This window comes from Diabrotica virgifera, chromosome 3 (assembly GCF_917563875.1).
Source record: "Diabrotica virgifera virgifera chromosome 3, PGI_DIABVI_V3a".
Classification (NCBI taxonomy): Eukaryota; Metazoa; Arthropoda; class Insecta; order Coleoptera; family Chrysomelidae; genus Diabrotica; species Diabrotica virgifera.
This window is the reverse complement of record NC_065445.1, coordinates 22,138,668-22,153,187: the sequence shown is the minus strand read 5'-3', so window position 1 is coordinate 22,153,187 and position 14,520 is coordinate 22,138,668. Positions and strand designations below refer to the sequence as shown.

At 32.3% G+C, this 14,520-nt stretch overlaps 1 protein-coding gene across 2 annotated transcripts in view; it reads right to left on the bottom strand.

Moving 5' to 3' along the window:
* LOC114325682 (voltage-dependent calcium channel subunit alpha-2/delta-3-like) overlaps positions 1–14,520 on the bottom strand; it is a 111,210-nt gene that overhangs the window by 58,021 nt on the left and 38,669 nt on the right. For both annotated transcript variants that reach the window (XR_007697002.1, XM_028273812.2), the window contains exons 9-10: positions 12,940–13,119; positions 5,078–5,361 (exon numbers count right to left, since the gene is read on the bottom strand). Coding sequence is in view for 1 of the 2 variants with exons in the window: in XM_028273812.2 (XP_028129613.2) it covers positions 5,078–5,361; positions 12,940–13,119 (464 nt within the window). In the remaining variant the exon portion in view is untranslated. The remainder of the gene's footprint in view (positions 1–5,077; positions 5,362–12,939; positions 13,120–14,520) is intronic.

The following is a 14,520-nucleotide window of genomic DNA, read 5'->3' as shown; positions in this document are numbered from 1 at the left end:
CACCACCATTTCTGCCAGGGTCGCAGCGTCACGCGTAACTAAGATACATTCAAAATGCATAGACACCAAGTTGGATACGCTCTTATTCATAACACACCAACTGGCATACATATTAAAAAAAATAAGTATATGGAAGAATATATTTAGAAACTGAATTAATGGTGTCATGCTATTATATATGTACCTATAGTGTATTCGCTCCGTGCATGACTGACGCGACACCTAGCCTAGTCGCCTGAAATTTTTGACGAACACAATTTGACGTTAAACATACAGGGTGTCCCGGAAAATAGTGCGTTCCTTAAAGGTATAGGTAGAAGGCACCATGTAGAACAAAAAACCCTTATAATATTTTTTTCTAAATGCAACCGTTTGACCAAAAAATTAAAATACATTTTGGTATGCAAATTTAAATCTGACAACTGTGTGCAAATTATAGCATAGACAGTCCCATGTCCCATGTAAATAGATATAAGACAGATAGTAAACAGATAGTTTTAAAAAATCCTGTTTAGTGTCAATGCCGAAAATGTTTTCAGATCGTGAGTGTATTACCTATTATGTTATTACGTTGATTATTTATGTCAGATCACTAAATGGAGAGGCATAATAATTAATTTCTTTCAAAATATTATGCCGGTATTTCTCGTCGTAAGAATGATGTTTGTGAAAGTGGGTTACTTGGAACATCTACTCAGTATAATAATTATTTTCAAGCAAGTACAACTTAATTATTTCAGTTCACAAGTAAACAAATTACTGAGACATTATCTGGTGTATTTAAGTTCCGCTGTAAACTATGTACCTAGTTCAGTTAAAGCCCTCAGCAATACTCAGCATTCAACACATTTAAACCTTACTAAATACCTAATACTAGTTTAGTTAAAAGATGTGTTTTTATGTTAAAAGTTGTGTAATTCGTTTAAAATTATGCAATAGGTATTTCAATACATTTCAAAAGAAAATAATTCTAGTAAACAAAAACAAATAGTAAATACATATGTACCTACTATTAGGTTGGATTATTTTAAATTCTGTAAATCACAATCACAAACGAGTTCTTATTATCTGTTATTATTCCGTAGTGCGTACGATGTTGCCAGTTTATTAAAATTTCCAAACATTAAAATACAGGTATATGGAAAACAATGTTATCTTTTTTTTGGAAAAGGTTAACTTTAGAAAAAAATAGTATAGGACTTTTTTGTTCTAAATTGTGTATTCTCTTCATACCTTAAAGGAACGCACTATTTTCCGGGACACCCTGTATAATACACATATGACATATTTGACGTTAATGTAATATTTATTTACCATTTTTGATAAAATTTATTATACAAACAATAAGTTCGAATGTCAAATAAACGTCAAATTAAAAAACGGATTATTGAAAGTTCTCGGTTATCTGAAGAAAATATCAATTTTAAGGGTTTCCCTTTACTATTTCGTAATAGTTTAGTTGTCAGTGTTAACATTAATTAAGTGTACATCGGCAGAAATTAGGCAGTCTGAATTATTAGTATAAAATTTTTGCATTCGCTGGGTCTATTAAACTATTAATTTTGTGGTGTGTGTGTAACACAAAATGGAAAAAGCTGACGATAGGAATATACGACCAGATCGGGGAATGAATGAAAGTGAGTGTGAAAATATAGATATCATCATTATCATTCTCTTTGCCCTTATCCCTATGCGGGGTCGGCTTCCCTATTTGCATTTTTCCACACAAATCTATCTTGTGTCATATCAATGTCAATCCCTTTACCAACATATCCTGCCTTATCGTCTCCCCCCAGGTCTTCTTTGTCCTCCTCTCCTACTCCTTCCAGGAAACTGCACTTCAGCTATTCTTTGTATTGGGTGATTAACGTCTCGACGTTGAACATGAACAAACCATATTAACCTATGCTCTCTCATTTTCGCATCAATTGGTGCCACACCTAGACTTCCCCTAATATACTCATTTCTAATTTTATCCTTCTTTGTCACTGCACTCATCCATCTAAGCATTCTCATTTCCGTCACATGCATTCGTTGTTCCTCTTTCTTCTTCACTGCCCAACATTCAGTTCCGTACATCATAGCCGGTCTTATGGCTGTTTTATAGAATTTTCCCTTCAGCTTCATTGGAATTTTTCTGTCACACAACACACCACTTGCTTCTTTCCACTTCATCCATCCAGCCCTAATTCTACTGCATGCATCTCCATCTATTTCTCCATTACTCTGTAATACTGATCCCAGGTACTTAAAACGATTGCTTTTTACAATCAGTTCACCATTCAAAGATACTATTTTATTTGTAGTAACTCCATCTTTAAATGAACATTTAAAATACTCTGTTTTTGTCCTATTAAGTTTTAAACCATTTTCCTCCAGAGCTTGCCTCCACTGTTCCAGTTTTTGTTCTTTCACTATTTCCTACTAACACGACCTCATCAGCATACATTAAGCACCATGGAATGTTACCCTGTAGTTTCGCTGTTATCTGGTCCAAAACTAATGAGAATAAATACGGACTAAGCACAGAGCCTTGGTGCAATCCTACTTTCACATGAAATTTATCAGTCTCTCCCACACCTGTTCTAACACTAGTCGTTACTCCCTCATACATATCCCTTAAAATATATACTTATTCACCAGGGACTCCCACCACAGAGAGCCCACCACAGCATCTCTCGAGGAACTCTATCATATGCTTTCTAAAGATCAATGAATACCATACGAGCGTTTGTTTCTTTACTCCTGTATTTTTCCATCAACTGCCTTATAATGAAAATTGCATCTGTTGTTGATCTGCCCTGCATAAAGCCAAATTGATTCCCGGATATTTCGGTCTCTTCACGTATCCGTCTATCAATTACTCTTTCCCATATTTTCATGGTGTGGCTAAGCAGTTTTATAGTCCTGTAGTTTGTACATTGTTGTATATCTCCCTTGTTTTTGTAAACAAGTACCAGTATACTGCTTCTCCATACGTCTGGCATTTGTCCAACTTCGATAATTCTATTAAATACACCTGCTAGTCACCTTGTTCCTGTCTCTCTCAATGCTCTCCATACTTCCCCAGGAATATCATCTGGTCCTTCCGCTTTTCCTTGCTTTATTTTTTGAAGCGCTTGAGCCACTTCCTCGTTTGTTATTTAGGTGACCATTGCTGCTACTGTCTCCGTTGACTCTACATGCTGTCTGTCAAATTCTTCATTTAATAAGCTGTCAAAGTACTTTCTCCATATCTTTTTGACATCCCTTTCGTGAACTAGTATTTTATTATTTTAATCTCGGATACATCTAATCTGATTAAAATCTTTTGTTTTCTTTCCCCTGTGTGGCTATTTTATATATTATCTTCGTTTCGCCTTCCCTGGTATCAAGTTGATCGTATAGGTTTGAATACGCTTCTGCTTTGGCTTTTGCTTCTGCTACTTTCGATTCCTTTTTCGCCACCATATAGTTTTGAAGATCTATGTCGGATCTGGTTTCTTGCCACTTTTTGTATAATTTTCTCTTCTCTTCTATTTTTCCTTGTACTTCGTTTTACCACCACCAAGTCTCTTTATCCTCAAACTTTTTTTCCTGACGTTTTCCCAAATATTTCTATAGAAGTCTCTCTAATACTACTGTCCATTTTTCTCCAAATTGAATTAGGGCTTCCTTTCATGTTCCAACATGTCTTTTCTACTATTCTTCTCTTGAATAGACCTTCTTTCTCATTTTTTAGCAGCCACCACTTGATTTTTTGTGGTCCTCTCCGATATTTTTGTTTAGTTTCGCTTTTTACTTCGATGTCCAGAACAAGCAGCTTATGTTGTTGGCTTAGTGTCTCACTAACTATTACCTTGCAGTCCTTGCATTCACGTATGTCTTCTTTCCTTATCATGAAGTAGTCTATTTGGGATTGATGTTGTCCACTTTTGTAGGTAATAAGTTGAGTTTCTCTCTTTTTAAAGAATGTGTTAACAATCGCCATATCCAATGCTGTTGCTAATTCAAGCATGTAATCTCCAGCTTCATTTCTATTTCCAAAGCCTAATCCCCCATGTATTGCTTCGTATCCTGCCTTGGCTTGGCCCACAGGTGCATTGAAATCACCTCCTATTATAACTTTCTCCTCTGACGGAATATCACTCAGGACGTCTCCTAATTGGTCTTAGAAAGCTCTTCTTTCATTCTCACCCAGACCTGTTTAAGGAGCATACACACACAACATTCAATACCTCTTTATCAATTACAAATTTCACTGACATCATTCTATCACTCGTTCTTACAACTTCCACTACGTTATCTTTCATTTCACTATCAGCAATTATGCAACCCCATTTCTAGTGTTACTACTCCCTGCATACCACAATTTGTAACCTTCATCTAGCTCTTTCGCCCTTTGACCTTTCCACCTAGTTTCTTGAATGCAAGCAATTTGAACTCTCCTTCGTTTGAGCGCATCCACTAACTCCAGACTCTTACCTGTAAGACTACCAAGATTCTACGACCCTATCCTGATTTTTCTAACCTGCAATGGTGTTCCCCCTGAGATATTCCTCACCCGGGGATCCAAACGGAGGCTCATTTTACTTCCGGTATATTTTACCTCAGGAGATGCCATCATTTCAGTATAAGTTTTTATAAGTATGCAAATATAGAGATAAATAATAAAAATCAAAACGGCAATAATAATGGAAGCGAAATATCTATTGAAAAAAATTATTATTCAATCATTATTCGCTAAAGTTGTCATATTTTGCCGCTACGGGCGCTGGCAGAGTTTCGTGTATCCCCACCATGGTCACGCACGGAGCGAATAGTAGCATGACATCATTAATTCAATTTCTAAATATTCTTCCATGTATTTATTTTCCTTAATATGTTATGCGAGTTGGTGTGTTATGAATAGGGTCGTATCCAACTTGGTCTCCATGCATTTTGGATTTATCGTAGTTACGCGTGACATTGCAACCCTGGCAGAAATGGTGGTGACATCTGGTGACTGTCTCAATTAGAATCAAATAAATTTATTTATTGCGTTGACCAACTCTTCTTTTTAAACAATGATAATAGACTCAACATATTTATTACTTACGTATTCCTCTTTTAAAAGCATATGTTTTTCGCTGGTTAACATCAAATTCTGTCGAAAAATACCCCTTTTGATGTAATCTAAGAAGACATCTCTTTGTCGTATGCCCTCAAATTTTTTCCACAGCCAGTTTGACAGTCTTCTATCTGCAAGGTCCACGTGAAGGTAACTCCATATAAATGTTCGATTCTTGTCAGCTTTTAAATTTATGGGACGGGACATAACATTAAGATATTGGAGCATTTTCTCACGTATGTCCCCCATATCTGTTATATTGCCCCAATAACCTAAAAAGACACCAAAGAAACATTATCTTGCTTTCTCACTTCTGTTATTATTTCTATATTTTATTGTAGCACTTAGCACTTAGAAAACGTACCATCTATTAAAATCAATTCTTATAGTTTATCACATTTTAAAATAAAATACCACCCGTACAATAAAATAAAAATATCAATAATTGATATTGGAACATAAATTATTTATGTTCCACTGAAAGACTTCTTACAATTGGACTTGTACGAGGACCTAGAAATAATAAAAAAAAACAAAAAAAGTCCGAACTGTGTCAACCGCCATGTTTCGTTCAATCGGGACTTCCAACCACTCCATCGACAACTGTTTTCTTAACACATTTACAATATTACTTTCCACCCCTTTTACTGCTTCCTTCACATTCACACTTTTCAAACCCTTTCAAACCCTCAGGGATCCGGGCAGCCTGCGGGGTCCTTCGGAATTAGTCGCCTAAGTCTGAGCTTGTTTTTTAATGATATATCCCCCTACATTATTTAAGACATTTTTACACTTCAGTCACCCCTACTACCTCTTTTTAAAGTTACACAAATTCCAACGGGCATAGGTAAATTGAGTCCCATATACCTGAATTAAGAAGGGTCAAAATATTTAGATGGTCGAATTGAGTCCCGCGCATCGTAATCCTTCTAATTGCCTTTTAATAGCTTTCTAATTTGTAAATACTTTCTAATTTGTACTTAAGCATATTTAGAAATATTGTTATTACCTGGAATAACAATAGAGGAATGAAATGATTTTATTGGTTATGCATTTATGGTAATCAAATATAAAAAAGCAATATCCTACAAAATATTTAGTATGGTGTGATCTATCTGTATACCATACGGTGTTAAGTTGATTGCCAAAATGAGTTCAGTGAAAATTGTTCTTAGTGAAAAAGGAAAACAATTGATTGTGTTAAATGGCTTCAAATATCGTTTTCACAAATCTTTAAAGAATAACGACAAGCATTGGATGTGTTGTGCGCAGACGAGAGAAAAATGTAAAGCATTTTTAAAAACCCAAGGTGACTACGTAGTGACGGAAATTCGGGATGAACACAACCATAGCGAATTAAACGAAGATGCACTTAACCGTCAAATGTTAAGTAACTCCTTAAAACGAAAGGCCGTAGAAGACATTGGTGAAAGACCTATGAAAATTTTGCAAAAGGAATTACGAAATGGAGATATTAGTACCTTGTCTATAGTCCGTTCGCTAAACTCAGACGCAACTGGCTAGATATTTTAGTCGATATTTTTTTTGTTTTTTGCCAATTTTGCAAAAATTGGCAAAATTACTAACTATTTAGTGACTATTAACTATTTAGTAATTATTTTTTGCCAATTTTACTAAAATTGGGGAAATTACCGACTAAAATATCAAGAAAGTTGCGTCTGAGTTTAGCGAACAGACTATACCAAAGACGTGGCATTGGTTCGAAAAAATATGTATAACGCCCGACGATCTCTTCTGCCTAAATTACCAAAAAGTATGGAGGAAATTCATGATATATTAAAAACATTTCCAGTATAAACCAACAAAAACGAGGATTTTCTAATGGTGAACGACATAGGAAACCAAATTATTATGTTTTCCTGTAGCAGCAATTTAGAAGTTTTAGCAGATTTGGACACCATTTATATAGATGGAACTTTTGAATATTGCCCAAAGTTTTTTAAGCAAATGTCCTCCATCCATGGTCTAAAATAAGATCATTATATACCTTTGGTTTTCTTCTTATTGTCAAATAAACAAAAACATACATATACACTGGCACTTAAATACCTAACAGAACAAGTTGAGAAATGCAATAAAAAACTCGCTTTAAGAACGGTATTTGCAGATTTTGAAGAAGCAATTCAGCAAAGTGTCACTGAAGTTTGGACTAATGTTTCATTGAAGGGCTGCCGATTCCATTTAGGACAATCCTGGTAAGTAGTCATATTTGAATCCTTTTTTTGAATGATGATGAAGTGTATGTGTGCTTTTTGTTTTTTGGTTTTTTTTGTACTGATTTCCCATATGCCACGCTGCTGTTGTAATTTTCCTGGTCTTGATAAGTAGTCATATTTGACATATTTGAATCTTTTGTTTTTTTGATGATAATGATGATGATGATGATGTGTATGTAAACTTTTTGTTTTTTGGTGTTTTTTACTGTTTTTCCATATGCCACGTTTTTGTAATTTTCCTGGTTCTGATAAGTATTTAACATACGAATATTTGAATAGTATTTTTGATGATGATGATGTGTATATATGCTTTTTGTTTTCCGGTGTTTTTTACTTATTTTCCATATGTCATACTGTTGTAATTCTAATGATGTTTTCTTCTTTTTTCAGGTGGCGCAAAATTCAGGCACTAGGTTTAACATCCTTATACAAAGACAAAGAGAGTGATGTAGGAAAATATTTAACATACTGCTTTGGAATGCCATTTCTCAACCCAGAAGATGTAGGAGATTGTTTTGTTGAAGCTTTATCATCAATACACCCACAAAATCATAGAATAGTAGAATTTGCGGACTATCTGGTCGATAATTATGTCTCAGAATCGGCTAAGTTTCCGCCAGAAATATGGGCGGAGATGTCAAGCAGTTTACAACGGACGACGAACGCATGTGAGAGTTTTCATTCCAGGTTTAACTCATCATTTTATTATGCTCATCCTCATATTTTTCAATTTTTAACAGTTTTAATAGACTTTCAAAGTGAAACGTATGTTAAAATTAGAAGTGTACAAAAAAAAGTAAAAAAAATTATTCTGCACAAACCCTTACATCAAAAAACTTTGTAGATGAACAAATTTTAAAATTAAATAATAGATTAATATCAAAATTTGATTACTTCAAAAGTGTAGGTGAAAAATTTAGAATAGTTAAATAAATGAATTAGCATGTAATTCTAGCTGATATTTCTTTTTGTAAATATTGTAGGTATACATTTTTGTAATAAAATTATATGCTCTAAAATAAATTATTGTTTTCTAATTCCTAGAAATCATTACGTACACCGACTAAGCCCCAGGTAGACACGGGACTCAATTTACCCATCTTTGGGACTCAACTTGGCTATTAGAAATACGGATTATAAATTCTGGGACTCAACTAGGTTACTCCGATTCCAAGAGCTACCAATAAAGTAAATAACCCCCTTTACAGGAGAAAGTTTTTTTCCCCCTTTGCACTTTTCGATTCACCTGGTAGATACACGTACAGGGCTGATAAATGCCAGGTCATGATTTTTAGCCTTGATGTGCTATGAATTATCATTTATACAAATTTCTATCCTTACAGGAAGACCGTTACTCGGAGGGTTCGCTAGCTCTTAGACTAATATTCCCTACCCTGTGTAAAATTATTATAATCCTACTAGGCCAATCAAGTTAGGTTTTTACTAGACATAACGGAAAAGACGAGGTTTGACAGTTAAAATGTGTAGTATGTATTACAAAAAGACTACCATCTTTGGATTCATCAATTTTTTAGTGGAACATTTTTTAAATAAACAATCAAAACGTCAAACTTAGTTTTTTACTCATAACTTAAAAACTTGTTTATTTAGAAATTTGACGTCCACAGGTAACTTTTTCAGAAAAAAAAGATACATCGAATGAGATACGCTAAATAAAAATCAATTAATAAACAAAAAAGTTATTGCAAAACGGATGACAAAATCACTGTTTTTGAATATAGTTAATAACAATTTTATGGTTTGTTAAAATATGTTTTAATATACCCAAAATTGAGGGCACTATGGTGTTTGAATGGTGTGCAAAAAATGGTCCAGATCTGTTAAATAGTTTTCGTAAAATTGAATTTGTTTATAAATTTTTTTGAAAAACGGGCTAATTTCTGAGGCTGGTCCAGTTAATATGGCTGAATTTATCTCAATAATCCGGGGCTCATTTCCTTCGTTAAGATGCATACTAACAGCGTATGAAAAAAAAGTAAAAAAAAAATTACATATACGTACACAAAATTATTTGTTAATAAATAGCAGTTTTTAAGCTTATAAACAATTACAATAATTTCGTAGAAATTAAATCAAATTAAATGGCAATAAAAAATACGGAAAGCTAATAAAAATACACAACTTTCAAAAAAATTTTTAGGTCCTACGACCCTTGGGGTCTGAGATAGCCCCTTTTTTTGAAAAAATCACTGTTACGTTAATTAACAACACTAAGAGCTGAAATTAACCAATCTTTTATAAGAAAAGTCAAAGTTTTTAACAAAGTTTTTAGTAAGAAAAAATGTTAAAAATTGTATAAATAGGAGTGTTATAAACACAGAGTATTTTGCGTTCCGACTAAAGTAAAAAATAGCGGGCGTAGTCGACTGACTGAATAGTGGGCGCGGTTGGTGACCGGCATGCGGCAGCAACTATTAAAATTACGTTATCCCGACCACAAAAATCCATTTTAAAGTGAATGACAAATTTTCGTCATTACTTATGTTTTCGAGGTCTCTGAATCCGAATATGGAGTTAATTTTTTTCTAGAATTAATGGAACATGTTCAAAAATCAAATTTTATGCAAAAATGCGAAAAATAAATTTTGATGATTTTTCAATTTTAATGCACTGTATTTTTAGTCGCTGTGAATATTTCCTTTTGAAAATTTTACTGTGTTATCTTTGAAGCATTTAAATAACAATGAGATTTGTCCAAAATGACTCAACACGTTAAAAGAGAAGTTGTTAATTTTTAAACATTTTGTCGTCAGATTTCATTAGTTTCATGTCTACTTAAAAAAGTTGAGTGACAAACTTTTTAGTTTATAATTTTAATTAACACAGAAATAAAATATAATTCATGAAGAAGTTTTCCAAAAAAATTTAATTTAAAATATGCAATAGGAAAAATGTTATGTGACTTTATAGACGAGCAGCACATCCCAAAAAAAGCTTATTTCTCGAGATACTGATACTAATTTTGGTCATACTTTATATTTTTTATGGTGCTGAAAACTAAAATTAGGGTTATTTTGAATTTTACGTGGGGAAACATTATCAAAATCACAACTTTACCCTAAAAATAAAAAAAAATCACGTTTTTTTGAGTTTAATTTGCTACAACTCTGTTCCATTGTAATATTTTGTTCTGATATTTTTATAGTATATATTTCTCACCTTTCTGAAGACAATGGGACCTGCTTCAATATTTCTGTCTTGCCATAAAGAAAGTTATAAATTGTTTGAAGTAAAAGGTGCAGATTCTTGAATTGCAAAGTTTAATCGCAAAAGTTGAATAACAAAATTTGAAATTTAGCTGTTTAATTAATTTTAAGTTAAAATCTAGAGTACAGAGAACAAAATGTTTTATAGAAAAAAGTGGTGTAACTTTTAATTTTAAGAAAAACTTGATTTCATTTTTTTATTTTTAGGGTAAAATTGCGATTTTGACAATGTTTCCCCATCTAAAATTCAAAATAAAACTCATTTTCGTTTTCAGCACCATCAAAAGTATAAAGTAAGACCAAAATTAGCCTTTCACTACACCGTGGTTGATATCTCGAGAAATGAGCGTTTTTTTTTTGGGGGGGGAGTACCACTCGTCTATAAGGTCGCGTAACTTTTTTTCTGTTGCATATTTTGACTTTGTGGCCTTTTTATTGTTATTTTTTAAATTTATTTATTTAAAATATAATTTTACTAAATAAATGTGCAACATAATAATATTCATAAAATTCAAGTTTCTACCAAAATATATAAATATAATATTAAGCTTCAAATCCGGTATACTGTCAATGTTAAAAATTGGCTGCAACGGTCTAGCGCTAGCGAATGCTAGTCCGCGAATTTATTCTCATTCGGCTGCGCCCATCATTTTTTTTACTTTAATCGGAACGCAAAATACTCTCTCTTTATAACAATACTGTTTAAATAATTTTTAACATTTTTTCTTGCAAAAAACTTTGTTAAAAACTTTGACTTTTCTTATAAAAGATTGGTTAATTTCAGATCTTAGTGTTGTTAATTAACGTAACAGTGATTTTTTCAAAAAAGGGGCTATCTCAGACCCCAAGGGTCGTAGGACCTAAAAATTTTTTTATAAGTTGTGTATTTTAACCAGGTTTAAGTATTTTTTATTGCCATTTAATTTGATCTAATTTCTACGAAATTATTGTAATTGTTTATAAGCTTAAAAACTGCTATTTATTAACAAATAATTTTGTGTACGTACATGTAATTTTTTTTACTTTTTTTTTTCATAGGGTATTAGTATACATCTTAACGAAGGAAATGAGTCCCTGATTATTGAGATACATTCAGCCATATTAACTGGACCAACCTCAGAACTTAGCTCGTTTTTCAAAAAATTTTATAGACAAATTAAATTTTGCAAAAACTACTTAACAGATCTGGACCATTTTTTGCATACCATTCAAACACCATAATGCCCTCAAGTTTAGGTATATTTAAACATATTTTAATAAACAATAAAATTGTTATTAACAATATTCAAAAACAGTAATTTTGTCGTCCGTTTTGCAATAACTTTTTTGTATATTAACCGATTTTAATTTGGTGTATCTCATTCGATGTATCTTTTTTTTCTGAAAAAGTTACCTGTGGACGTCAAATTTCTAAATAAACAAGTTTTTAAGTTATGAGCAAAAAACTAAGTTTGACGTTTTGATTGTTTATTTAAAAAATGTTCCACTAAAAAATTGATGAATCCCAAGATGGTAGCCTTTTTGTAATATCTCATACTACACATTTCAACTGTCAAATCTCGTCTTTTCAATTATGTCGAAAAACGGCTTATTTTTTACTAACTTGATTGGTCTATACAGGTGATCTCGTCTTCCTCCACTTCTTATTCCTTAAATGCCACAAGTAAACGTACCTGGTTGAAAATTTTAAAAAATATATTGGACTGTTTTGAACTCACATTCACTGTTCATAGCTGCAAAAGATAGACTTTATTTTGCGAGATTGTTGCCAATCAACATATATATGTTCAATATAATATGGTGCTATCTGGTTCGTCCACACCACTAGGAATAACAATTTTAAATTTTCTTGATTTTGTAAAGAATATTTCAATTCATTTTCTTTTCAATATTTTAATTAATTAGTAGTGAAAGAATTTATTATTTCCATTGTTTCTAATTATTTATTAGTTTTTGGGACACACCGTATATACGAGTAGACTAATACCTAATTCAGTGAGTATTCATTTTTATCTTTTTTTCAAGTAAAAAACTTAAAGATTTTTGTATATAATTACCTACCTACTCGTATCATTTTTAAAGACATTCGCCAACCAACTCTCTTGGTACGCAAGTGTATTAAAAATAAATATAGTCCTCGCGAGTAATTTCTACAACTCAACAATAGCAGTACGAAGAATAGCAGGCCTGCTCCAGCTTGGTCAACGAGAAGTGACAAGGTAGGAAATGTTTCCATTGTAATTTACTTTAAGGTCCTGTTTTTTACTGTTATTTTTTTATTTTAAATTCACCCTATGCTAAACAGTCCACTAATAAAGCTCACTGAGTTAGTAGTCTCCTCCAAGAAGATTTACTATCAGAAGAAGAATAAAAATATAACTCTTACCCATATTTGAACATGCGATCCATTCCAATTCTCTGGCGTCTGTTGTATCCTGACCTAGTTGGTAAGTAAAAATTCGCACAGGAAAGTTTTTCTTCCAGTTTCTATTGGCATATATTTCTTTATCGTAGTCATAATCAAGCCCTTCATGAATTACCATTATAGCCTGGTTGCAATTAGCACCTAGAAAAAGAGATTCATTAAAATGAAAAAGAGAAATTATTGAAAAACTGAACGCATTGAAATAAAGTCTGTTTTTCATTTTCATTTTCTATTCTTTTTACTACTATCCGAGTACCGGGAACAAAGGTTTGTTAATATTTTTACCTATAGTATTTTTACTACAAAAACGTTATTACGTAGGTCAAAATTTTTGACGTAAGAGAACTGTCAAAACATTAGAATGTGACTTTTCATTATTGCCGTGTTTATTATAAACATGGAAATAATGAAAAGTCACATTCTAATGTTTTGACAGTTCTCTTACGTCAAAAATTTTGACCTACGTAATAACGTTTTTGTAGTAAAAATACTATAGAAGAATAGACAGATAATAAAATGCAATTTTAAAGCTGCGATGTACCATTTACACACGACGATAAATTAAAACAACTCGATCGTTACGATAAATTGCTCGCATTTATCGCAGCGTCTAAACTAGCTTTTATATTCCCCCTCGTCTTCTTCTAAATCATCTTTACCAGAACTTGGTCCCAGTAGAAGCCTTTAGTTCTTCGGATTTAAAACTTCGAACTGTTTTTACAATTTATTGTCCTATGCTGTCATAAAAATAGTGTAAGAAAAACTTGCAAGCATTTTAACGCGTTTTAGGGGAGTAGGCGCAAAATCTCGGACCATTCATGAAATGCATTCATTTTTTTTTAATTCTGAGAAAACTAATACATATTACTAAAAAATGGAAACGCAGGATGAAAGATTACATTGTTACAGAGGGTCGAAAGTCCGTGAAAACTTCTATAATGTTTATTTTAATAAGATACTGGGGTGAAAAAAGAGAAAATTGAGTGCGATTTTTAATTTCAAATATCTCATTCAAAAGAAACCTTTGGTTTATTCTAAGGGACTTTCGACCCTCGATATTAATGTAATCTTACATTCATATTTATTAGATTTTTCATGATTCGAAAAACATAAATACCATATCCGTGGTGAAATTTTCCAACTTTGCTATCTTTGTCATACAACGCACTTAGTTGAACAGAATGTGGTGACAATACAGTGACAAACAGGGCTACTAAATATTTGACGCTGCTTCAGGAATATTTTAAATTGTTTATTTATTAGACAATACTGATAGTTTATTTGATAAATAATTGGTATAAGACGTGAAATTAATAAAAAGTTATTTATTGTTTATTATTTATGGAAGATCCAAGCACAGAATAAACCAGGATATATTCTACGATCTTAGTATTTTGTTGTTAACAATAACTTTATCACTTCTTCTCTATTTATTCTTTTTTTGTATAGCATATAAATTATTGTTATCACTGAATACAAAGTTAGTGAAAAAATAATTATATTATTACGGTTATTATAACGGTTATCCAAGAACATTCAAAA